The 26146-nt window shown below is 39.3% G+C and overlaps 1 protein-coding gene across 2 annotated transcripts in view; it reads right to left on the reverse strand.

Moving 5' to 3' along the window:
• Positions 1-26146, reverse strand: part of psme4b (proteasome activator subunit 4b) — a 102795-nt gene that overhangs the window by 46352 nt on the left and 30297 nt on the right. For both annotated transcript variants that reach the window (XM_055639833.1, XM_055639832.1), the window contains 15 exons: positions 22504-22769; positions 19698-19884; positions 18066-18159; positions 15812-15872; positions 13531-13681; positions 12460-12558; positions 11037-11106; positions 9163-9230; positions 8529-8744; positions 8177-8334; positions 7212-7307; positions 4641-4696; positions 2738-2794; positions 1348-1403; positions 857-955 (listed from right to left, as the gene is read on the reverse strand). In XM_055639833.1, coding sequence (XP_055495808.1) covers positions 857-955; positions 1348-1403; positions 2738-2794; positions 4641-4696; positions 7212-7307; positions 8177-8334; positions 8529-8744; positions 9163-9230; positions 11037-11106; positions 12460-12558; positions 13531-13681; positions 15812-15872; positions 18066-18159; positions 19698-19884; positions 22504-22769 — 1734 coding nt within the window. The remainder of the gene's footprint in view (positions 1-856; positions 956-1347; positions 1404-2737; positions 2795-4640; positions 4697-7211; positions 7308-8176; positions 8335-8528; positions 8745-9162; positions 9231-11036; positions 11107-12459; positions 12559-13530; positions 13682-15811; positions 15873-18065; positions 18160-19697; positions 19885-22503; positions 22770-26146) is intronic.

Below are 26146 nucleotides of genomic sequence, written 5' to 3' on the forward strand. Positions count from 1 at the left end.
AGTGTATTGCCATGTGTCCCAGATAGGACAATGAAATTCTTGCATTGTTGCAACACAACAGGATAGTGGAGTCATAAATACAGATCAGATCAGATCAGTGTTTCAATGAAATTCCACAAATTCCTTAAATGCCCACCTAAATGGGCTAATTTTTAGTTCATCTTGGCATCCCCATGAACTATGTCCATAGATTTTAATGCCCCTTGCATTAGTTGTGTAACTGCAGTTCAGTTTGTGACATGACCTGCCCTTTAAAGTCACTTCAGTTGGAGGATACATGATAAGGCCAAAGAATGTGAATGCAAAACTAGGAGGAAATCATAGAGTTAAGGAGAAATGGAAATTTAAAACTAGATTAGGGAAACACAATCGTAGGCCAGAGGAAATATGTTACAGGAGGGACTTTCGATAAATTGTGTATTTAGCAACAAAGTAACAAAAAAAATGGTGTGGGGAATGTTAAAACAGAGGTGAAAGTAAGGTTAGACTATTTTATTCAGTGGATGTGAAATGAGGCAGAGGTGGAAATCTAAAATGGTCAGGGAATATATTATTTAACAGCAATAAAATGCAGCAACTTTCTTTCCTCACACTAAAGTGTGAGGATAGTAAATATATATAACCCATTATCTTGTAGCTTTCTTCAAGTGTTAACTTACCAGTTGAGATTAAAAAATAATTGCACCAATGCAAATGACACAGATGGCCATGGCGTCACAAGCACACAATCTCCATCCACAGCAATGCGATTGATACAGAGTACATTATTCAACAAAATCTGAGTTACATCAACCTTAGATAACAGTGGAACTTTTGTATTTGTGTTCAAAGAAAGAGCTATCAATGTCATCCTCACCCTATTCTCCATGGACTTTTTCACAAGGTTAAAGCTCTTCCATCTGGAGTCAAACTCATGCTTGTAAGAGCCACGGAACTGCAGCAAGTCTCCCATAATCTGAAATCAATATATAACAATATTTATTTGACAGTAGTAAAATGCAGCAACTTTCTTGCCTCATACTGGAGTGTGGGTATAATAAATATATAGAAGCCAGATCATTATCTTGTAGCATTCTTCAAGTGTTGTGTTGCAAGCACACAATCTCCATCAATGTTATCAATGGGCATAAACATTTTGGGGGATAAACCATAACCGATCTGCAAAAATTGACAATACTAAAGCCATTTAGAATGTCCAATCGTGGAAGAAAGTGCATCAAATAACTGAATTGATATAACCAGATATAAACCTAGCTTCCCATGAATATTGTTCAATCACTGGGCAATGCACTTAATAGAGCATCATGCTCACAAAATGTATCTTTTTTAATTGATTTTCATTCTCACCTTAATAATTATGAATAAGGATTTTGTGTCATCTTCAGAATTATCCAACATGTGATCTGAAAAAGTGAAAAATAATTTTGAAATATTATTTCCAGGGCTTTATGCTTATATTTAGCTTTATGCTGTTGGAAAAAAGATAAATACAGGTGCCGTGGGATTTACAAGGGGGTTACAGTATATGCTTGAAAAGCAGCTCGCAATTCAAAAACGTGTAAATTAAAACATATACACGACGACACTGTCAGCAGGAAATGTGAGTGCATTATTCCAAAACTACCACCGCATTAAATCAAGATTTGGTATTAAAGGAACCGAAATTCCCACCACTGGCCACATCTTCCCATCTCCTCCCCTTTCTGCTTTCCGCAGAGACCGTTCCCTCCGTAACTCGCTGGTCAATTCGGCCCTTCCTACCCAAACCACCCCCCCCCCTTGGTACTTTCCCTTGCAACCGCAGGAAATGCTACACTTGTCACTTTACCTCCCCCCTCGACTCCATCCAAGCACCCAAGCAGTCTTTCCAGGTGAGGCAGAGGTTCACCTGCTCCTCCTCCAACCTCATCTACTGCGTCCACTATTCCAGGTGTCAATTGCTCTACATCGGTGAGACCAAGCGCAGGCTTGGCGATCGCTTCGCCCAACACCTCCGCTCAGTTCGCAATAACCAACCTGATCTCCCGGTGGCCCAGCACTTTAACTCCCACTCCCATTCCGAACTTTCTGTCCTGGGCCTCCTCCATTGCCAGAGTGAGGCCCACCGCAAATTGGAGGAACAGCACCACATATTTGCACCCCAGCGGTATGAACATTGACTTCTCCAATTTCAGGTAGTCCTTGCTTTCTCCCTCCTTCCCCAAGCCTACTGTCCCCGCCTCTTCCTTTCTTTCCCCCCCCCCCCCCGACATCAGTCTGAAGAAGGGTCTCGACCCGAAACGTTCCCTATTCCTTTGCTCCATAGATGCTGCCTCCCCCGCTGAGTTTCTCCAGCATTTTTGTCTACCAAAGGAACAAATACGCTATTTCAAAAACATGCGTGAAACCTGAGGTGCCTTTATTTCATTCTGACCAGTTTAGTCACTCTTAACCTCTGAGAAGCAATATGCCTCGTTCACGGAAAAAAGAAACCTATACAAATATCTCCAGCCAAAAACGTTAGATGGATAATTTCCACCATATTCAATGTTAACTGAACTAAAGTGGCTGAACATTGATATGGCATTAAAAACAAGCTGCAAATACAAGTAAATAAGAGTCCAATTGCAATGCTGAAGGCCCATACAGGTTCCCCCTAGCCAGACTATTCCTGTGATAATAATCCCCAACTAACAATTATACAGCATATTTTCAAAATGTAAGACCAATTCATGTTATCATTCTTTTTGATACATACGTAACAGTTTTCTCATGACTTGGGCAATTGCTTCCCTGTAATTTTCTCTTGTAGTATCTAAAAAGCAGAAGATTGGAGCATAGATCAGAAATGATACCATAATTTTAATCATCAACATAAACAAACAATTGGCTACAGTTTTTGAAACGTAATAAACTGCATGCATAATTGTATTTTATTAGTTTCATAGGAAATGGCTTCAACCTCAATATAATTACAATAGGCATCTTTAAAAATATCCTAACAAATGAACAGAAGCTAACATAAGAGATCATTTTGTGAAAGATTAGACACCTAAAAAATAGCCTAAGTACAATGGAATTAAAAAAATAAACACTATTTATTCATAACTTGGAAAATCACTATCGGGAAAAAAGTTTTCAGTTGACTTTGCTTGGGGAAGGACGCAGTTAGTTTCATAGGGGAAATGGCTCTAAAAGGGGTCTCTTTCATGGGTGTATGATAAGTTGCCAGAGGACATAGTTGAGGCTGGGACTATCCCAATTACTAAACAGTACATTGCATATAGATAGTTAAGGGCTTGTCCCAATTAGGCTATTTTGGGATATGTTGGCGGTGTGTCATAGATGTTTCAGGTCGCACTGTTTGCGAAAAACAAACAACCAGCGACTATGGAACCCCCCTTAAGATACGAGGGTCAATTTGAAATAGAAAATCCATTACTTAAACAACATAGTCAGAAGACCGGCGACCAAAACGTTGCCTATTTCGAAAGATTCCTCGCCCGCTGATTCCTTTGTTTCTTTCATTGCTTATTTGTGTTTGGAAGTTTTGAAATCAAAGAGGAAATGTATATATATTTATTGAACCAAAATAGAATTTTAAAAAATCAGAAAACGGTAAAAATTGCTCAGTATATCTGACAGCATCTGTGAAGACGTGCAAAGTTATGTCAGTGAATTGTTCTGATGAAAGCTCATCCACATGAAACATTATCCTAGATATTGTACCTAGCAGCAAACCTCCCTGATTTGCCACTGTTGCATCGTCAATGGCAGGACGTACACTGTGGTAGAGCCCTCCAGCTCAGAGAGGTGAAGTGGGGCAGGACTAAGCTCTGCCTATTAAAATGCTGAAGAAGAGCTTTGACAGCAAAATAAACAAAACCCAAGCTTAGTTGACTGCCAATGAGTGTTACATCATTAGGAACCATTTGAATTTGAAAACAATCTAAAAGTATTCAAATATATTCATCCATTAAAATATTTGAACAATAAAAACGTCATGAGTTCCACAAGTCAAGGGTGTTAAATACATTTAAATAAATATGCAATTCAAAGAATATAAATTAACTAAAACTTAAGGTAGACACAGAGTGCTGGAGTAACACAGCAGGTCAGGCAGCTTCTCTGGAGAAAAAGGATGGGTGATGTTTCGGGTCGAGACCCTTCTTCAGACTCAAAACGTCACCCATCCTTTTTCTCCAGAGATGCTGCCTGATCCGCTTGAGTTACTCCAGCACTTTGTCTATCTTCAGTACATACCAGCATCTGCTGTTCCTTTCTACACCCTTAACTAAAACTTAGTTTGGTCCTTTGCACATTGTTGGGGCAAGCTTCCAGATGCACATTTAAACAAATGTTTTGTCACTTCAAAATCTCCCAGGGTTATACATGGGAAATCAATACTTTAAAATAAGCATTTTTGAGCATTAAAGAATCGTTGCTGAAAAACGAGAGATCAATAAATCAAAACCTAAAGCTAGCATGCCATTTTTGTCACATAATAATAATACCACAAATAATCTATGGCACCTATGCAGGGAAATGTTAACATCTCCACTTTGCTGCTCAACTTTTCAAGTAATTCCATCATGTTTAACCTCTACTTCAGATTCCCAACATTCACAGTACTTTAAAGTAAAAATCATTTGACAACATACCATAATTAACACCAGTGCAAAGTTTGGTCTCCGTCAAAGATACTAGAGTTGGTGCCCTGCAAAACAATAATTACATAACCCTTAAATATTACAACGGCCAAGCAGCATCACATTAAAACTGGGGCCTAACCTGGATATCAGTACTTCAACAGACACATTACTGACGATGAAAGCAATTGAAATCATTAAAAAGGTTCAATAAACCACTAATTTGGGAATACCTAAAGACAAGTAAATAACGAGATCAATGACAGAGTTTTGCAAAAATATTTCCAATCCCCAAAGGTATCAAAGTGGAGTAATGCTGAAGAATGCCGAATATCCTGGCATTCATGTTAACATCCATTTAATGAAGCATTTCTCCAATGGATGAAAACACATGGTAACGTCATCAGACAGAGAATGTCAACAGGGTGGAACTGCTAAATTGGAGATGTTATTCCATTGTTACATTTGTAATTGTTTTGTATTTATGAAATATAAACAGGAAAATATTAAAATAATTACAAAAATAAACCTTGGTATATTACACTGAATGTTTCATTAAAATAATTGTGCAAATTATTTTAGCACACTCCATTTGCAGAGGATGCTAATGACTAGAATATTACATTCTCAAAGAAATTATTTTTGGAGTGCTTTTGTTTTAACATTTCTATGCACTCTCAACACAGCAGCGGGGCATTAATTTTCTGAAATATTTCAGAAAATAATTTAACTATCTTGAGCTCTTTGAATAGCCTATCACATCAAAGCAAATTGTTTGGAGCATGTGGGTGTAATGTCAGGGTTAAACAGACCATGTGCGCTAAAATGGAGTTGTCAGCTAAATTATCAGACCGCATTTTAAACCCTGCTTAGGAAAACAAGTAGATGTTTTCGAAGAATGCTAGGGCTAATTAAAAGGGACCATATCACGAGGACACCTGCGAGGTCAGAGATAAGCTTTGCTTTCCCAGGGACATCCGAGGCTAGTTCGGTGTCTGCTAGAACACGTAAATCACCACATTATGGTACCAAGGAGGATAGCTAGTTTGACACATAATCACCTGTTGTTCTTCGAGATTAAATTGTTATATAAATACATGCTTCCCCATTGAGCTTCATCGTCTGGGAGAGAAAAGAGCTTCACCAAGAAGAGAGAGAGAGACCGAGAGAGACAAAGAGAGACAGCCAGACAGAGAGAGGGAGAGAGAGAGGGGGGGAGAGAGAGGGTGGGGAGAGAGGGAGAGAGAGAAAGAAAAATAACTTGGATCGTGGTGTGTGCCATTGCAGACAGGAGACTCGAATACGCAGAGGGGCATGAGACCTGTTATTTTGAGTTGTTACTTTATTGATAGTTGATAGGGTTTGTGTGTTTTGTGTTTGTTTTAATAAATAGTTATTTGCGCTCTTCTCCACCTGTTTCCTCCATTCATTGATCCAAATCCTTGAATTCTGCATATATTTCATTACAATGAGATACTATATTAAATTGAGAGGAAAAATATGATGGACTGTTCTAAGTGATATCAAACAGTCTCAAAATAAAATGCATAGTCATAGATAGCAGGTCGTAACATGGTTCATGTGTGATGCCTCCTATGGCTAAATAGCCTCCTGATGTTTTTCTTTGCACACAAAGGAAAAACTGAGTTTGCAAGGATATATAAAATCCTCACAGAACTCAAGGATGCATAGTCAAGAATTCATTCTTTTTAGTTACTTTAGTTTAGAAATACAGCGTGGAAACAGGCCCTTCGGCCTAGCGAATCCATGATGGCCGATAATCACCCGCACAGTCCTATGATATATGACTTTCACATCTTATACACTGGGGACAATTTACAAAAAACAAGTAACCTATAAACCGGTACGTTGGAATGTTGGAGGAAATGTGGGAGCACCTGAAGAAAACCCATAAATCACATGAAAAACGGTACAAACTCCGGTCAGGCAGCGCCCGTATTCAGGATAGAAACGCGAGCTGTTCCGGCCAAAGCAATCCCAGCCAGCCGCAGCCCATCCCAGCAACAAGCCTGGCTCGCCCACCACGGAATCAGGAACGCGCCTGGAGAGGGAAGCCACGGAGAGGAGGACGTAAAGAGATGCCGACCATTGAACAACCCGGGGAGATGTTACTGTCTGCATCCTGAGGGTCGGCTGCGGGAGAAACAAGAACTGAAGATGGCCATGCAAGGATAGTAACGACAGTTCGTGGGACGTCTGGAATGGAGGTGTCAGCTGCAGCTGGGACTGTAAAATTGCGCCAAAATAGCACCTCTTGCATACAGACTCAGTGGGCTGTTCTAATCGAGGGATTGAGCTGGTGATAGTCCTGCTGAGCTATATGCACAAAAAAGTGGTTCATTATACCTTGGTTCATGTGATAATAAAGAAACTATTGAAAAAAACCATTGAAAGACCCTGGTCACTGGAGATGTAAGGCAGCAACTCTACTGTTGTGCCACTGTGCCACCCACAAGTCAAAGGAAGTAGCAACAAAATCCAAGGAAAATATGGATAGAGCAAGCAACAAGATTTGTAAGAACAAATATTTAACACACAATATTCAACAGAAAATTTCCTTACAAGTCACGTATGGGGTCACCTCCCAGGAAAGGCAACAGGCTCCCTGAGCCCATCAGGCAGTTCTGCACAATACATAAACTCTGGTGAATATCATCCCTGGGGAGAAAGATGGATGTAATTATATTTTGAGAAGAATTTAAATATTTTCCTCACATTACCCGTTTAAAATATTATATTTTCTAAATAATTATATTCAAGCATAAAAATACAATTTTTAGTATAAATTATTCCCCTCGATTCTGAAACACTGCAATTTCAATATTAAAATACCCTAAAATACAGCGTCTGTCAGGGCAAAAGTAGATCATTCACCAGATATATAAGCGGGTCTAGCTATCATTCTCTAGCTGGATGGGACTGCATGTGGCTAATTCTAGTTATATCTCTCTAGTTCTATCAGTGAAAGACAAAAAAAGGGACAAGAGTTTGTAGATAATATTCAAGCCTTTCTAATATTCGTAATATTGCACAAAAACAAAACCGCCTTTACGTGAACATTTAAATGTGGTGAATGAAATAGTATGTGGTGAGAAATAGTCAGCCCATTGCCGCCAGCTTGTATATGTTGAATTTAAATCAATGGGGTTACACCCTGTATGTTTAAGCTTACTCCCACATCTTTATTCAAATGTACAACTTTATTAAGCTAACTAAATCTATTAGATCTTAATGGGAACATCCAAACAATACCTGAGAGTCATGTCCTAATAGAAAATATTTATCCTGTACACAAATATTAAATTGTTGGGATAAGAATAATAGTCATAGTCATACGGCATGGAAACAGGCCCTTTGGCCCAACTCGTCCATGCCAGCCGTGATGCCCCATCTAACTTAGTCTCAGTTATGCGTGTTTGGCCCATATCTCTCTACCTGTCCAAGTCTTTTAAGTAACAAAAAAAGGCATTAACCATACCTCTAGTTGCTCTCAAAATAATATCATTTTTATTAATATCATAACAAACCTTGACATTTCTATTTCTCCATCAGCGCATCGTTGGAGTCTGGAGAGCTCAGGTTGAAGAAAGTTATCTAACAAGTAGTAAGCAAAAGTTATCTCTTCTTCAGAAGGTACATGCCAATGAATCCCCAAGTTCCATAGATCTCCGGGCTTTCCCCAATCCTACGGTCATATTTTGGGTCAAGAGAGGACAGAAGGAAAAAAAAATAGTGCGTAATTTGAATAAAACTGTATAACAATAATAATTTTCATTTGCATTACACATTTGATTATGAAAAATGCTTTAGTTTCTTTGCTGGAGCAAAATAAAAAGTCAGATAATAACATCTTATGATATTCATTAACAAACAATATACCTTAATGGGAAAGTATTCTGTGAATGGTTTATCAAAACCACCTGGTACACTGCAGTACTCTGTTGGATAGATTAATGTAGTTGAACGAAGGAGATGATGTAATAAATTTCCAGCCAGAGTATATCCTTGCTTGCACTTCAAGTGTAGTGTCCGTCTCAGAATGTTCACAACTTGATCCTTGTACAGCAGCAACTTATCACCATCAACACGTGTTACCTGATAAAATAAATGTAAGTGTTGCATTAAACTTTGGTGACTTTGAATTACTGTAGCATCTTTCAAACACTATTTGCTGCAACTGAAATCCACGCAGCTAAATTTAAGCTATGGAAATAAATGTTTCTTTCCATTTTGTTTAACCAGATATCAAACCTTGATGTGATCTTGGCACAGTAAAACATCTGACCACCATAAGAGATATTTTTCACAATCAAAAACTGAAAATGAGATACAGAGAAGAATGCACTGAAAAAGTCATTTTACATCCATTGAAATCACCGATTATACCAAAGACGAAAAAATAAAATGTACACATTTTAAATGCTGCATTGAGGAAAATCATTACTCAATTATGTTAGAATAATTTCAAGTTTTTCACCTTCTTGATTATTATTTTGAACTTTCTTAAGATTACCTCTGATAACAGCTGGAGATTCCAAAGCAGTTCCTTATCCAACTCCTGTTCCTGCAATACATCATCATCTATAAAGAAAGAAAAATAATGCAGATCTTAATATATTGCGATCCCCTTTCCCAAACATGCAGATTTGCGGTTTATTTCTGATCAAAATTCCTACAGCGATGGGCAACGATGAGGATAACAATTGAGGTTTCTTCTCTCCCATCGTATAATTTAATTCCTACTGTATTTCCGAAAAACAAGGCTTCACACCACTACTATCTAATTCAGTTGCACCCGACTTTCTGTCTATCATGCCAACTTATTTTTGAATAGTTCACAGGCATGTTGAAATATCAGAAATAAGCTAATTTTGATGTCATCAGTAAATCATTATTCACTCCCAACCTCAAATTTTGGACGAATAACCATCTCACCACTAACCCAAATAAAATCGGATCACAATTTATTTGTTTATAATTTTCAGTTATCCTGCTTTGGCTTTGCTTTCTAATCTTCAACACACTATGTTTTAGGAATTACCAAATTTCATTTCTGCAGAGGTCTCCTTTCATGATACCTTATTACTTTAATAAACTCTCCCTAAACCACAGCCCTTAAATCTTAAATGTCTGTTTTGTAATTTCCCCTCAGTTTTGATGGTGATCTTTACAATCTTTCAGAAAGAAATCCAGAAAGCCAAACCAGTCCCCCAGTTATAATATTGCAATCACATTTTCATGTAACAACTTCACCATCTTAGAAACTAGGATTATCCACTATGATTTCTGAGCTGGTGATGTCGTCAGATTAGACAAGAACACAAATTGTAAATTTAATGAAGCAAACAAAATCTTACAAAGTCACTGTTCACAAGAAGCCTAACGTACTTACATTAAATTATTAGTTTTCCTCTTGGAGAACACATCTGATAGTTTATTCATCATATTAATTATAAATGGTCCTCTTATTAGACTACCAATAAAGAATTTGTTATAAAAAATCAAAGTGATTGACCTGGATTCTTTGACAATGCAATGACCAGCACAATCTTCAACTAAAAACCAAAAATATCAGCTTTCTGGCAAACTGCCCTGAGATTTGATCAGTGGTGGCTCGCCTCAAAATAAACAGTGTGTCGAAAAGCAGGCAGAAATCATATGAAACATACATAAAAACCAGTGTATTCTGAAAACTGGGTCAAATAGCTCAGTGGTCTTCCAGATTAGACTTCATTGTAGTTTTACCATTAACCATTCCCTGCCCTTTACATTTAAAACTAAATTGATACTGATCAACACAATGCTGTTATCAGTCTGACAGACAATGGCACTGAAAACATGTTGAAACAAAAAAAGAGAACATTTAACATAACAGTACGAAAATACAAATGGAAAGAAAACGCAGTGACCAAAAGCAACACAGGGAAAATATTTAAACACAATTAAAACAGGTTTAGCATTGATGCAGAGCCCGACATTTAAATATTTTCATTCCATAATTCAGTTTAGTTCTGCCATCACAGTTTGAACTGAAATCTCAAAATATATGGTCTGGCCACCAAGAGTGGAATTCTCTGGAGATAAGAGGTTTCTAGCGACAAAAATGGCCACTTTATTCAGGAAGCTCCATGGGAAAGACCAGAGATTAGGAATTATCAAATACAATACAGGCACCACTGAGGGATCATGGAGCATTAAAGGAATTGATCACAAGTTTTATCTAAGTCTAGGCTAAACCATATTTGCTCTAAGCGTCAAGCAATTTATACCAGGATGCGTTATTTTTCAAACCAATTTACAATGAATTTTGGAACATAAGATTAAAAGTTCAATCTCACAAATCAGATGAACACAGTAATCAACTTATTTTAAATCTATGTTACTTACTGATGGTTAGTTGAGTTATTACATTGCAGCAATGTGGCACAAATCGCTTCAAAGCTGTTGCTGGACGACACTAAAGAAACACAAAAATAATAAAATTAGAGAATATCTACATTAAATGGTTTTACTTAAAAACAGGAAAGCAATGACAAATATGCAGTGCTTTTTCCAATCGCATATAACATACAATACCTATTATTCTAATAATGGGCACCATTCTATTGCATACATATTTGCAACAACTAGGATAGCAGAACTATGAGCAAATGTTCCCTGAATCATTTTAAATGTTTCTAGACTAAATGGTCTTCAACAACTCTCATAAAAGACCATTCAAAAGCATCCTGTAGAAAATAGCAAATATAAATTAGGTGTGGCATTCATCACCACAGCCAAAATAGTGCAACTGACTTTTGGACGAATGGCCCACAAGCATTCTTATGAGTGTCCTTCAGTAGCATTTAACAGCAGAAACAAGCTGGACCACCGCAAAAGCAGAAACAAAATGAGCAGAACCACAGGTTATCCTATCAGGCGTAGAAGGGCTGAGCGGGGGTCGGCGAGGTTATTTTGAGAGGCAACTGGTCGGAGAATGACAACATTTAGAATGGACCAATCTAAGTAACAGACCGAAAACAAGAATAGTCAGGATGAGGTATTAATTTAAAAATGCAAAAGCAATAACAGCCTTGGAATCTAGTATTAGTTTGCAACTGTGAATACTAAATTGTTTCTCAAAGTCATATTTTTGATGTTATCTATTTAACCTTTAAATTTACAAAAAAATCAAGGGTACCTTGAACAGATAATTATAGAACTTACAAAATTCACAACTCATCAATCCCAACAGCAAATGCTTGGTCCTATTACATCCTATTCCAATTATTAAAAAAACATTGGGTAGTTTTAATTTTTAAATGCATCTTACAATGAATAAATGTATAAGACCAATTCATAACTAGTTGGTCTCCATTTGTCGTCTTTTTGGAATCATATGGTGCAACACAATTGTAAAAAATAACTGTTTCAGGACTGGACGAGGGTTGGTCAAGATTATAAACAATAATCTCCTTACCTTTTTTTTTATGTCTTATTCTCTTTTTTCTATTTTCTTTTTCTCAACTTTCTTCACTCATTCGTCTTTTTTCTTTTTCTTCCCACACTATATATCTCACGCCTTTCTATCCTTTACTATCTAATTTATTTTTCTTATTCTAATCTTTCTTTAATATATATTTTTTTTAAAGAAGCTGTACATAAAATGTATTATGAAAATATATATTAGGCACTTTGGTGCCATATGATTGTACTTACTTCTAATAAAATAAAATTTAAAAAAACAATTAATAAATGTAACCAATAACTTAAAATGAAAACGCACATTTTCAGCCATATGTCTATTATATTAATTCCAGATGAGTCAAACCTTAGATGCTGCCCGGCACATGTCTGACACCATTCTGCCAGCCACACGAGTTTCAAAAATGTTTGTTGTAGCGAAATTAAACACCTTATCCAAAGCAACCTAAAAATATAGATAATGGATAAGCAGATCATTATGTTCTATTGTTATTTATTTTACTAAAGAAGGTTCCATTTAATTATTCAACTTTTCTTCCCAGCCTCCACCCTCAAATACACGATTTTTAAAAAAAGGTTTCATTTTACTCATTTTCATGAACTTCCAAATAAGTTACTTTGGCTCTGAACATCACAGAATGGAATGCACAAACTTTGTGTTTTAAGTGAATTAAAACAAATATCTATAAATATTGTATTCAAGAGGGAACTGCAGATGCTGGAAGATCGAAGGTACACAAAATTACTGGAGAAACTCAGCGGGTGCAGCAGCATCTATGGAGCGAAGAAATAGCTGAAGAAGGGTTTCGGCCCGAAACGTCGCCTATTTTCTTCGCTCCATAGATGCTGCTGCACCCGCTGAGTTTCTCCAGTAATTTTGTGTACCTTCTATAAATATTGTAACTATTTTAATAATAACCCGACATGCAGAAAAATGTCCAAATTAAAAGTATTAAAAAAGAAAACTTGGCACCAGTGGCCAATATTCAAGCCAGTTCATCTGCAGCTCTGCTTATTACAAAGCACATTGAGTTGGCAATTACAACTTATTGCATTACAATACTCTTTAGGTAAAAAGCAGAAGTAATTTAATTAGGGCAGGAAAATAAGGCATAGAATCCTTATTTTCTATATTCTAATCAGCATACATAAAACTTGCAAGAAATTTAAAACAGGCATTCTGATTTGCATATTCGGAAAACTGGAATATACTTTTCAGAGCTATTTTTTGCTGGCAATGTTATTCTAAACTAATATTTATTTGTTAACCCTGGTGCAAATACCCAATTTCATATCAAAAGTAAAAAAAAAAAAAAACAGGGAGCACCAACTAACACTCACTATTATTTTTAAAGTTATTTGCAATTTGTCTGAGTAAATTCTGAGATTATCAACACAAAGATATGAATCCATGTACCTGAAAAACCTCCTTGGAGCACTGCGTGAGAATAGTACTGAAAGTTGAAGAGAGCCCAAGTTCCACTAAGCTTTCCACATGAGTCATCTTCTCAGTTTCTGTCTCTTCCCTTGTTTGTTCCAGTGTGCTAATTTCAATCAGTGCAAAACACCTACATCAAAAGAAACCACAATTTAGTGCACTGAAATATGCAGAGATTCAATTCACTCATTCCATTTAAGAAAGCAAATACTCTTCCTAATGTCTACACTAGAAATATAGTTAAACCAAAACTTAGCTCGAGTGTACTCTAGAAGGAAACCTTGGATATGTCAAATCACAGAAACAACTCAATTGTGAATGATAGGTGGCATTTAATCCTTGTAGGAAGGAACTGCAGATGCTGGTTTAAACAAAAGTAGACACAAAAAGCTGGAGTAACGCAGCGGGACAAGCAGCATCTCTGGAGAGAAGGAATGGGTGGCATTCCGGGCCTCGCTGACCTTTACTGGGCTTTCACACCCCCTACATATCCTTGCACCATGATCCCACAGAAGAGCACCAGGCCATAATCTCACATAATCATCATTTCAGATTTTATCACTTCCGGCTGTCTGGCCTCCAAACTTATCGATCCCCAGCCCCGCATGGCCCGGTTTTACCTTCTCCCCACAATCCATAAACAGAACTGCTCTGGCAGACCCATTGTTTCTGCTTCCTCCCGTCCCACTGAATTAATTTCCACATACCTCGACTCTATCCTATCCCCCTTGGTCCAATCCCTCCCTACCTACCTATGTCCAAGATGCCTCACACATCCATCATCTCTTCAATGACTTCCGTTTTCCAGGCCCCCACTCCCTCATCTTTAATATTTAATCCATAGTGCTGAGTAACCCATGCTACATTAAAGAATACTGGCCAAATTGTGTCTCGTGGATCAAGGTGCTTAGCCAGTCCAATGCAAGCAAATTGTCGGATTACACAATCCCATAAATGTGAGACATGCTGACTGACATGCTGACACATTTAGCAGCCCTCTTTCCACCTTGCAGGGACTACACTGCATTACACTGTATATTTTTAAATACATACGAGGAAGTTACTTAGACATGGAGAATGTCCATTTGAATATTTAACTGTAATCTCTTTACTTTTCCATCAAATTAAACCTCTAAGTAGTTCAAAAAATTAATTTTCTGTTTGCTTTTTACTGCCAGATATTTTGCCCATTTTATTCACACCATGAACAGAAATTAAAAAAACTAAACTAATATCTGCCAATTTCTTATTATTGTTTACACCAATCTACATCTGTAGTTAATAGGTATACATTCTCATTTACCATTCTTTCATAAATTCAGCTGGGGCACATAACTAGATTATGGGTCATTATACAGCCCTTTCAGGATTTTCTCTTTTCCTTTCAATGGAGGCATGCTAACTATCTAATTTATGATAATTTCAACTGTTGAATCCAATGTTTTGAGATTAAATATTTTCTTAATTTTAGTGCAGCATCGCTTTCTCATTTGAAAGTCACTAAAAGACTTAGAAAGTTTGCTAAATGCTTTGAACATATTACTTTATGAGCATATTTAAAAATGTAGACCCAATTAATAGTTCATTACAATTGAGAAAAAATGGTTTATGATCAGCAAAGGACTCTCAGAGTCATCGCAATGTCTAAAGTGTTAATGACGCCTATAGAAAATGCTAACATTTATCGGCTGTCATCATATTTAATTTTCAGAAAACAGGACTTGCACAAAATTAATTAGCATTATGTGGAAAAGCAAGTATAGATAGAGTGATCATGAAACTGTGTAAAAAAAAATCACTAAAACATATAGATTAAATACTGTTAAGGTGCTCTTCCATCTGAAATATTGAGATACTCCATATCTGAGCTAGTATTTATAAAATACCCATCAGGCAAGTAGTCAAGGACCACTATGTATCAGAAAGTAATACTTAGCCCATCAAATCCATAATTTCCATTCGAGTGCAGAGTGAAATTTAGATGCTTTTCAATTCATTGATTTCAAGCAAATTTCCAAATCTAAACATTTACATAATTCAACTATTATAAAAGTTTAAATTCCATGAGTTCAGAATCATAGGATGAATGAAGTTCTTGGACTTGATTGTCAAAATTGACTCCCGAGGCAGTTAATCTCACTCCTACATAGGTTTTTATAAATGTATATTAAAATTTCTCCACAATGGCAAATGGTTTCTTAACAATAGTTTGTGAAACTTCCATTTTTAATTGGTCATCAAATGAAACTTTGAAAAATACCTGTCCATGAACAGAAGAACAAAATCTTCAAATTCTGCAGTCGCTGAGCAAAGTTGCTTTTCTACCTAAAACAGAAGAGAGCACTGATGTTACTTCAGCAAAATCAAACAGGTGCAAAGGTTTTTCTCAATGCAGTTAAATGAAAATTATAATCCTAATAAGGGGTTTTATGCCTCAACCTCTCGGATAAATTTCTATCCATTTGCTACTACATATGAAGAGGTTGATTTTTGTTGAACTATAGATTCATGCCAGCATCCTAGTTGAGTAATAGTATAAAAACTGCGAGACCCATCTTTACCAAACTCAGCCCTGACAAGTGCATTCTCATAAACCATCTTAGTTTTCCCTCAAGCTTTATTTTGACGTAAGTCACATCCCAAAGTTGCAATCAATCATGTAACCAAACTGTTACATCCTTCAGCAGGTTGCCAGGAAAATACAATGCTTTTTATTTATAATTTACTGCGAAACCAACGAAACAATAGTATTGATATATCGGTTGTTAGATTTTCAGAGCAGCTTGGAGCCAATGAATATAACCAATTTATACAATACAATACCGTTTATTGTCATTTGAACCTCAAATGAAGGTCAAAATAAATTTGGTTTCTGCAGTCTGCAATTTACACAAACATCCATCACAGTGAATCTCCTCCTCACTGTGATGGAAGGCAAAGTCTTGTCTCTCCATTCTTCTCCCGGTGTCAAAGCCCCCGGCGGGCGATGTAAGGCCCTGCCCGGGTTTTGATGTTAGAGCCCCGGCAGGCAATGGCAAGTCCCGCGGCCATTAAAGCCGCGCCGGGCGATGTAAGGCCCCGCAATTCGGGCGGGAGAAGTTGCCGTTGCGGGAGCTCCGAAAAGCGGTCTCCCACCTGGGACCCACGTGCTCCCGATGTTACCGTCCACCGGGCCTGCAGCTGGAGCCTCCGAAGCTCCGGTCGGGCCGCATCCGCGCGCCACCGCAGCTCTCCACGCTCCGAAGCCGGCCAGATGCACGATGGTAAGTCCGCAGGCTCCGCGACTGGAGGCCCCAGGTCGTTCTGGTTGGAGGCCGCTCCACGGTGCTAGGCCCCAACGACAATAGAGACCCGACAGGGAAAAGGTTGGGTCCCCCGGACAGGGAAGAGATTCAAAAGTCCCCCACCCCCCCCACACGTACACAGTTAAAAACAATAAAAAAAAACACTTCAAACTATACACTCAACAAAAATTTTAAAAAGACAGACGGACTGCAGATGCAATGTAAGCAACAAAAATAGCTAGTCACTTACAATGAGGATTGATCAATAAATATTAATGTGGACCATAAATAATTAGACAACAGTATTGATAATAGACAATAGACAATAGATGCCGGATTAGGCCATTCGGACCTTCGAGCCAGCACCGCCATTCAATGTGATCATGGCTGATCATCCACAATCAGTACCCCGTTCCTGCCTTCTCCCAATATCCCTTGATTCCACTATCTTTAAGAGCTCTTATCTAAAGGGCCTGTCCCACTTGGTCATTTTTTCGGCGACTACCGGCATCATTGACTGACGTATCAGATCATGGAAAATTTGCGGCGTGATGACGTATCACGTTCGGTGTTTTTTCCAGTGTCACAACATTTTTTTGAAATGTTCAAAATCTTTTGGCGACAGTGACATGATGCCGGCAGTCGCTGAAAAAAAAAAATCGCCAAGTTGGACAGGCCCTTAACTCTCTCTTGAAAGCCCCAGAGAAATGTTCTCCATTACCTTCTGAGGCAGAGAATTCCACAGATTCACAACTCTCTGGGTGGAAAAGTTTGTACTCATCTCGGTTCTAAATGGCCTACTCCTTATTCTTAAACTGTGGCCCCTGGTTCTGGACTGCCCCAACATTGGGGAAATGTTTCCTGCCTCTAGCGTGTCCAATCCCTTAATAATCTTATATGTTTCAATAAAATCACCTCTCATCCTTATATTAAATTTATATTAATTATATCAAAACATTAAAAAAACACATTAAACATCAGGAAAGCTAAATCCAATTTTCCTACATTAAAATTAATCAACGATAAATGCTAAACGTTTTGAGGTAAAAGACAACTGGCATAGGAACAAGAATACGTGGCTTGTCAGTGTGAATATAGCTAGTTTCTATGATGTAAGATTCTGTTGATTGCATAAATGTTAGAAGCATTGTATTTTTCTCGACCACTTTTGAGATTTTGTTAAAGGTTTTTGAGAGGAGCAAGCTTGCAGATTAAATTTATTAAACAAACCTACCTCAGTGAGATCATTTCTCTCTTGCAAAACAGATGAACAGTCCACCAATGGCACAAGAGTAGAAAATGTGGCTATAAACTGGAAAGTGATCTGCATGGAGATAAGGTATTATATAAAAGTGTGGTTTAAAAAAATAAATCACAAATCATATCAATATTTATACCATTCTTGATTTCCTTAAAAATCTCAAAGATTGAGAGGGCTGAAAAGGCAGTTACTAAGTGTCCTACATCTTTTTGGGCATGCATTTTACAATCATTTTAGATGCAGACAAAGAGCCATAGGGCATATTGTAAACAAATTACAAAGATTATTTTAACCCCGCATTGATACAGTTGCCTCTAAACTAATGCCGCTACCTGGAATTTCATCAAAACCCAATCAGCATATTTAATTTCACGAACAATCCTTTAATACTAACTCAAATTCCTAAATGTTAGATATACCTTCAATCTTAACATTTCACATCTCCTCCTTCAGATCTGGACCCTGGCACACAAAGATGTATGGACAAAAACATAACCTTCACAAATGACAAAGGAGATAGTGATCTAAATCACACAAGGAACTGGAGAAGCTGGAATCTTGAGTCTGAAGAAGGTCCCAACACAAAACATTGCATGTCCTGTGCTGAATTATTACAGCAATTTGTGTTTTACTCTGATTAACATGCATTTGTTTCTTAACTAATTAATGCAATGACACCAATGTGCAAATATTATATTGCCATTGGTTACATGTGTTTTTACTAAAATGATAAAAATAACGTGCACCATAACATCCAACCAGTGAAATAATAATGTAAAATTGAATCTGCAAACCAAATTAAAATATAAAAACATGTACAAATGGAAGGAGATAACTGAGCTAACTTCTTGTACCCAATGTTAATTCAAATATCAAGTGCTAATGTGCATGGGGATTTGATTACGGTAATGAATATCACAGACAGGTGGTTTGACTCACTCTTGTTGGAGCAGGTCGTTCATTACCTTGCATTTTCATGTTACTTGCCACTCAATCAGCTCATGCCTAAATGTTGTTTTGGTTTGTTGCATGTATGTGTTGACTGCTTCATTTGTTCAGGAAGCGCAAATTGAATTGAACACTTCTCAATCAGCAGTGAACATCCCCACTTTGGACCTTATGGTGGGAAAGGGAGGTTGTTGATGAAGCTGCAAAGGAAGTTGGGCTAGGAACTGCAGCAATGTTTTAGATTGCAATCTGGAGTGAATTGTTATTTTCTCACCAAAGTCCACAAATCCACATCATTAACCCAGAATCCATTACCTCAATTTGGTTTCTTAACCTGGTAAAACCTGAGTTCCAACTTTTAAAAACTGAGCTGCTCTGGGAAAAGCATGATAATTTAAAGTTCAGATAAAAAGATAACTGCTCTGACCAACAGATTATTTCAAGTTTAATCAGAGATTATCTACTGTATCCATTCATAAACGTCTATCATTGTAAGATCTGGGAACAATCACTAAATTGCAGCGAAAGTGTTGCAGAAAAATGAGAATGATTTATCACTCATTTTTAGTGAAACGTACAAGTAAAACCATTGCTAAAAATATTTCACTTTATGTTTGCTTCTCTACATGTCTGTGAATAAAATACAAATATACCATGCACTTGCTGAAATCATTTGGGTCCACCCCAGGCAGCGCTCTCATTAATAGCGGCAGCATATGCGTTGGGCCTTCTGGGAACCATCTGCCTCCAGCTACCAGGCTGCGAGCAACTCCGATCACACAGCTCAGCGTCGCTGTAAGCTGGTGAGGTTCTGTCAATGTTTGCAATGCAGGATATGTTCTAAAAAGGAAAAAAAAGGAGCATGATATTTAAATATCAGAGGTTAAAAACAACATAAAACTTGCATGCCGTGAGTACATTTAAAAAAAAATTTACTGCACACTGAATGGACACTGGTTGAGCAGTTTTTTTGTTTCCTCTGGGTATGTGAGTACTCAGGAAAATTACAATAAAGATATACTATACATTGCCTAACACAAGGAAGCAAAGTTGATCTATATGACTAAGGGTATTAAATATTGACACATGCCATTGTGTTTGAGAGTTTCAAGCACCATTTCTCAACGCAACAGGTGGCTTGTTTGAACCTCCATAAAATTCACATACAGGTGCACAACCTTTTATCCGGTGTTCCAGAAACCGAAAAGCTCCGAAAACCGGCCATTTTTTCCAGATGTCGTCTGCGCACCAAAGCTCGCGTTTGGCGCCAAACTTGACCCAAAACGACCCACGGTCAACCCAGGTCTGTACTACTGTAGCGGCTGCCTCCTCCCTGGAGACCGGGAGACGCTTAAACATCTGTAAATCATTGCTTAAATGTTAGTCAGTTAGTTTGGAGGGCTTTTATGTGAAGGGAGGGGGGTGAAGGGGTAAACTTTAATTCTTAGTCCCCTACCTGGTCGGAGAGGCGGGGAGCGGTCAATGCCTTACCGGGTTGCCGTGCAGTAAGCTCCGCAGCGCTGTGGCCGTTGGGGCTGCGGGCGGCGCCAGTTGTAGCTCCGACCCCGGCAACTCTACCCCTGGCTGCGAGGCGCTCCAAATCCAGCGCGGCCCGCGGCCGGACGCCCCAGCTCCGCAAATGTCAGGAGTCGGCAGCGTTGCAGCGCTGGGAAATCAGCGGGGAGCGGGCAATGCCTTACCGGGTCGCCGTGCGGCAAGCTCCGGAGCGCTGTGGCCGCCGACACACAACATCGCGGAGCGTCGCTGGATTTGGAGCCGCGCAGCCAGGGGTAGAGTTGCCGGGGTTGGAGCTCCAACCGGCGCCGCCCGCGGCCGGACGGAGCCCCCAGCTCCGCGGCTCCAAATCCAGCGATGCTCCGCGATGTTGTGTGTCGGCGGCCACAGCGCTCCGGAGCTTGCCGCACGGCGACCCGGTAAGGCATTGCCCGCTCCCCGCTGGTATCCCAGCGCTGCGATGCCGCCGACTCCCGACATTCCCGGAGCTGGGACGTCCGGCCGCGGGCGGCGCTGGATTTGGAGCGCCTCGCAGCCAGGGGTAGAGTTGCCGGGGTCGGAGCTCCAACCGGCGCCGCCCGCGGCCGGACGGAGCCCCCAGCTCCGCGAGGTTGGGAGTCGCCGACCAGGTAGGGGACTAAGAATTAAAGTTTCCCCCTTCACCCCGACTCCACCACCACCACATAAAATCCCTCCAAACTAACTGACTAACATTTATGCAATGAGTCTCCCGGTCACCCGGGAGGAGGCAGCAGCTCCAGACTTTTCAAGCCGCCCGCGCTACCTACCTAATCTACGCTAAAAATCTTCCATTCTGAAATCCGAAAATGTCCGAAATCCGACAAGTGTCTGGTCCCAAGGCTTTCGGATAAAAGGTTGTGCACCTGTACATATAAATGCCTAAAGCGAGTGTTGGAGACTTGGGTCTAAATTTAAATATTTTTCTTTCATGGAAAATATTGTATGAAATAATGACTGGACTTCATTAGTGGCTTAATTTACGTTAGTTTAGGTTAGAGGTACAGCACGGAAACAGGCCCTTCAGCCCAACAAGTCAGCGGCGACCATCGATCCCCGCATATTAACCCGATCTACAAACACGAGGGAGAATTTACAATTATACCAAGCTAATAACATGCAAATCTATAACCTTTTGGAGTGCAGGAGGAAACTGAAGATCCCGGAGAAAACCCAAGCAGGTCATGGGGAGAACGTACAAACTCCATACAGACAAGCGGCAATAGTTAGGATCGAACCCCGATCTTTGACGCTGTAAGGTTTCTGGACAAATAATTTGCTACAAACTTCCCATAATTTATCCTTTGACTTTCACAGCAGCTTTCCCCACAATTTTCTGCTTAAAATTCACTGTAGAAATTCCTGTCACCATTTACATCTCGATAGATATAACATAGAAATAGAAACATAGAAAAATAGGTGCAGGAGTAGGCCATTCGGCCCTTCAAGCCAGCACCGCCATTCAATATGATCATGGCTAATGATTTAAAATCAGTACCCCGTTCCTGTTTTCCCCCCATATCCCTTGATTCCTTTAGCCCTAAGAGCTGGACCTAACTCTCTTTTGGAAACATCCAGTGAATTGGCCGCCACTGCCTTCTGTTGCAGAGAATTCTAGATTCACAACTCTCTGGGTGAAGAAGTTTTTCCTCATCTCAGTCCTAAATGGCCAACCCCTTATTCTTAATTGAGAAAAACTTAAACTTGAGAAAAGCATTTTTGTCAAAAAATATAGCAACCTGGCTGTTTCAAAAGCAAATAATGTTTAACAAATTTTGATTATATTCTATTTAAGATGTAGTCCAACTGGAATTTTTTTTTTAATTGCCCACTGTAGTAGCTTGTTATTGAGTACAACAAATGTTATGTTTTTTAACCAAGCTAATTGTAACAACTAAACATGGGGAAGCGCGATTTATTACTTACTTTTCAAGCACTGGTGGGATGACCAGCTCTGGACGCATCAGAGCAAGGTTTTGAAGAGCCTGTGCAGCCTCCAGACTGCCAATTTTACTGAACATAGCAAGCACTACAGGTTGTTTTATGCTTTCCACAAAATCTGTAATGTCCTGATCTGTCAGCTTGTGGCTGTCTGGTACGGTATTTAACCAGGTTGGCTTTTTGTACCGTTCTCTGTGTAATCTTCTAACGACACTCGTGGGCAGCCGTTGCAACAACTTCATCAATTTCATCTGATAATAAACAACAATCATTAGTGACCCACTAACTGTGGGAAGGAGCAGAGGTAAGGAAAATGGGGAAGGACAGGAGCCAGGGAAATGGAGGGGGAAAAGGTAGGGGTGAGAGGAAAAGGAGAAATTGCACGAGATGGTAATGAACTGTCACTAAAAGATTTTGATGAAAAATTATAGATTGCACGCAAAATTCAAATCTAAGTGGGATAGCCACAAAACTTAAATGAACAAAATGCAGAGATGAACACCACCAGCAGCTCTGTGGGGTTAAGACATGTGTGGCTACTGAACACAATCTCAGCACATAAGACAATGCTTTTCATTGAACAGTGTTCAATAGCTACTTATTTCCATTTTCATTTCTCAATTTCCTCTTCAATTGTCCAAATGGTTAAACATTATGTATATATGTGTGTGTGTGTGTTAACATTCTATTGGGGAAAATGAGGAAATTATACTGCAACTGAAAATTCTTAATTGGGGCCTGTGCTTTCAATTCTGACAAAGGTAGGCGGACTAAGACGTCAATGATTCTATCCATGATTCTTGTATCAAAGCTCAACAGCCAAGATATTTTATGTTTTCTTTCTACAATTTTGCTTCCCACAGAAATATATAAAACTCAGAAAAATAAAAATGTAAGAAATATGAACCCAAATTTCAGAGAATGCTGAAATTACCTGAAATAAATGGATATAATTATGTAGCCTTCTCAATCTTGGTTTCCAATATTTCACTTTTAGTGAAAAGGAGGGAATGATGGGAGGGGGAGCTCTGACAAACATCAATAAATTTATGAAAGATCCTATCCCTAACTTCACAGATGTAGGATCAGCAAGAAAAATATGTTTTTATTCTCTCTGCAACGCAAGTCATATGACTGGTCTTCAGCACTAAAACCTGGCAGGGCCTACTGCCTCTGCTGTGTTCAGTGCACTCAGCTGTTTCTCAGAATCACATGGAACTGGTTGATGAATGGCTTCAGATGCTGGAGAAACTCAGCGGGTGAGGCAGCATCTATGCAACGAAGGAAAAAGGCAATGTTTCGGGTTGAAACCCTTCTTTAGACTGTTGTGATGGTGGGGGGGGGGGGGGGGGGGGGGGGAAAAAAAAAGGAAGAGGCAGAGATAGTGGGCCGAGGGAGAGCTGAGAAGGGGAGGGGAAAGCAGGGACTACCTGAAATTAGATATGTTCATACTGCTGGGGCATAAACTGCCTAACCCAGGATGAGTAGTTCCACACCAGGGCATCGGAGTTGTCCTAATTCTTCAGGAAATAGGGGTTCCCCTCTTCTACTATAGATGAGGCTCTCACCAGGGTCTTTTCTATCACTCTCACTCCCCCATCCCCCCACTCGTAACAAGGGCAGAGTCCCCCTGGTCCTCACCTTCCAAAGCACACATACAACAAATAATCCTCCGACATTTTCGACACCTCCAACGGGATCTCACCACTGGCCACATCTTCCCATCTCCTCCCGTCTGCTTTCCGCAGAGACCGCTCCCTCCGTAACTTACTGGTCAATTTGGCCCGTCCCACCCAAACCACCCCCTCTCCTGGCACTTTCCCTTGCAACCGCACACACTTGTCGCTTTACCTTTCCCCCTTGACTCCATTCAAGGACCCAAGCAGTCTTTCCAGGTGCGGCAGCGGTTCACCTGCATCTCCTCCAACCTCATCTATTGCATCCGCTGCTCTAGGTGTCAGCTGCTCTATATCGGTGAGACCAAGCGTAGGCTTGGCGATCGCTTCGCCGAACACCTCCGCTCAGTTCGCATTAACCAACCTGATCTCCCGGTGGCTCAACACTTCAACTCCCCCTCCCATTCCGAATCCGACCTTTCTGTCCTGGGCCTCCTCCATGGCCAGAGTGAGGACCACTGTAAATTGGAGGTGCAGCGCCTCATATTTCGCTTGGGCAGTTTACACCCCAGCGGTATGAACATTGACTTCTCTAATTTCAGGTAATCCCTGCTTTCTCCTCCCCTTCTCAGCTCTCCCTCATCCAACTGTCTCCGTATCTTCCTTTCTTCTCCCCCCCCCCCACCACCCCCCCTCACATCAGCCTGAAGAAGGATCTCAACCCGAAACATTACCCATTTCCTTCACTCCATAGATGCTGCCTCACCTGTTGAGTTTCTCCAGCATTTTTGTCTACTCTGGAAATTGATGCAATAGTTTATGCTCCTTCTTCCTTAACATGGTTGTCATTTTGCACTCATACTGTGCTCTACTATTGTCAAGACTATGAAATTCATGAAGCTTCTCAGTCAGTTGGCTGTTTATTGTACAGAGCTATTCATGGGTGCAGCAATTTGACCTGATCTACAGCTGTGTATTCCATCTACAGTATATTCCTTCTCTGTAAAATCTGCAACTGATTGCATTTTCAGTGGATTGGCAAGCCAGTTTGAAACAGAATTCATGATGTCCCAACCTGTTTGCCACTCCTCATTGAACAAACAACAGGCACATCAAATTAACCTACACAGTAATGTGCCAAGATTGGGAATCTCTGAAATTACTTTGTAGAACCACAGAAGAAATAAAAAGGCACAAAATGTTTTCCTAATAAAAAAAAGTGCCGTAATCTTTATTTTATAAAATGGACTGAAGACAGTTAATAGTTTAACTAAAAACGTCCAAAATTTTAAAACGACTTGAAAGGTTCAACTTTAAGATCTTTAATTTACCCTGATGAAAAAAGTTAAGCTTTACCAACTTCCCAGTTATATGTTGGGCATCTATTTCTATGTCGTATGCTAAGAAAACTTACAAGAAATAAAACCTAAGTGACTCTGTTATGCTCACTGCTAACTACGTCATTCAATACCATGTATTTACAAGCATGGTGGACACAAATACATCTGTAACTTAATTGCTGAAGTGACTTTTGCAGGTTTAAGTTATTTGATGAAAGAGAAGCACACATATCACGGAGAAGGCAATGCTGCCAACTGCTGATGAAAACATACACACTCACACATGACCAGTTTTAAATAAAAACCTGGAAAATCAAGTCATAACTTAACATTTTCTCTAACCCGCAAAATTGAAAAGAAAATAATTACACTAAGTTTTACTGCGGAATGAAGCAGAAATACTTAATTAATATTTAAGTATTGAATATCAGTCAGACTTCATCAACGATGTTACCAGCTCCTTTATCTTATTTCATAAAAACATTTTGGAGTCAGGAAGGATCCCTTCCTATTACCAGTTATAGCACGAGTTATTACAACATATCCTTAGAGTCAGGAATTAGAAATAGTTTGGTTATTTAATATGAACTGGATGGTACAGGCAGTCCAGAACATTCATACAAATAAACAAACAACTACCACTCATGATGGCAGTATTAATTATTGTAACAG

The sequence above is a fragment of the Leucoraja erinacea genome, chromosome 8, assembly GCF_028641065.1.
Source record: "Leucoraja erinacea ecotype New England chromosome 8, Leri_hhj_1, whole genome shotgun sequence".
NCBI lineage: Eukaryota > Metazoa > Chordata > Chondrichthyes > Rajiformes > Rajidae > Leucoraja > Leucoraja erinaceus.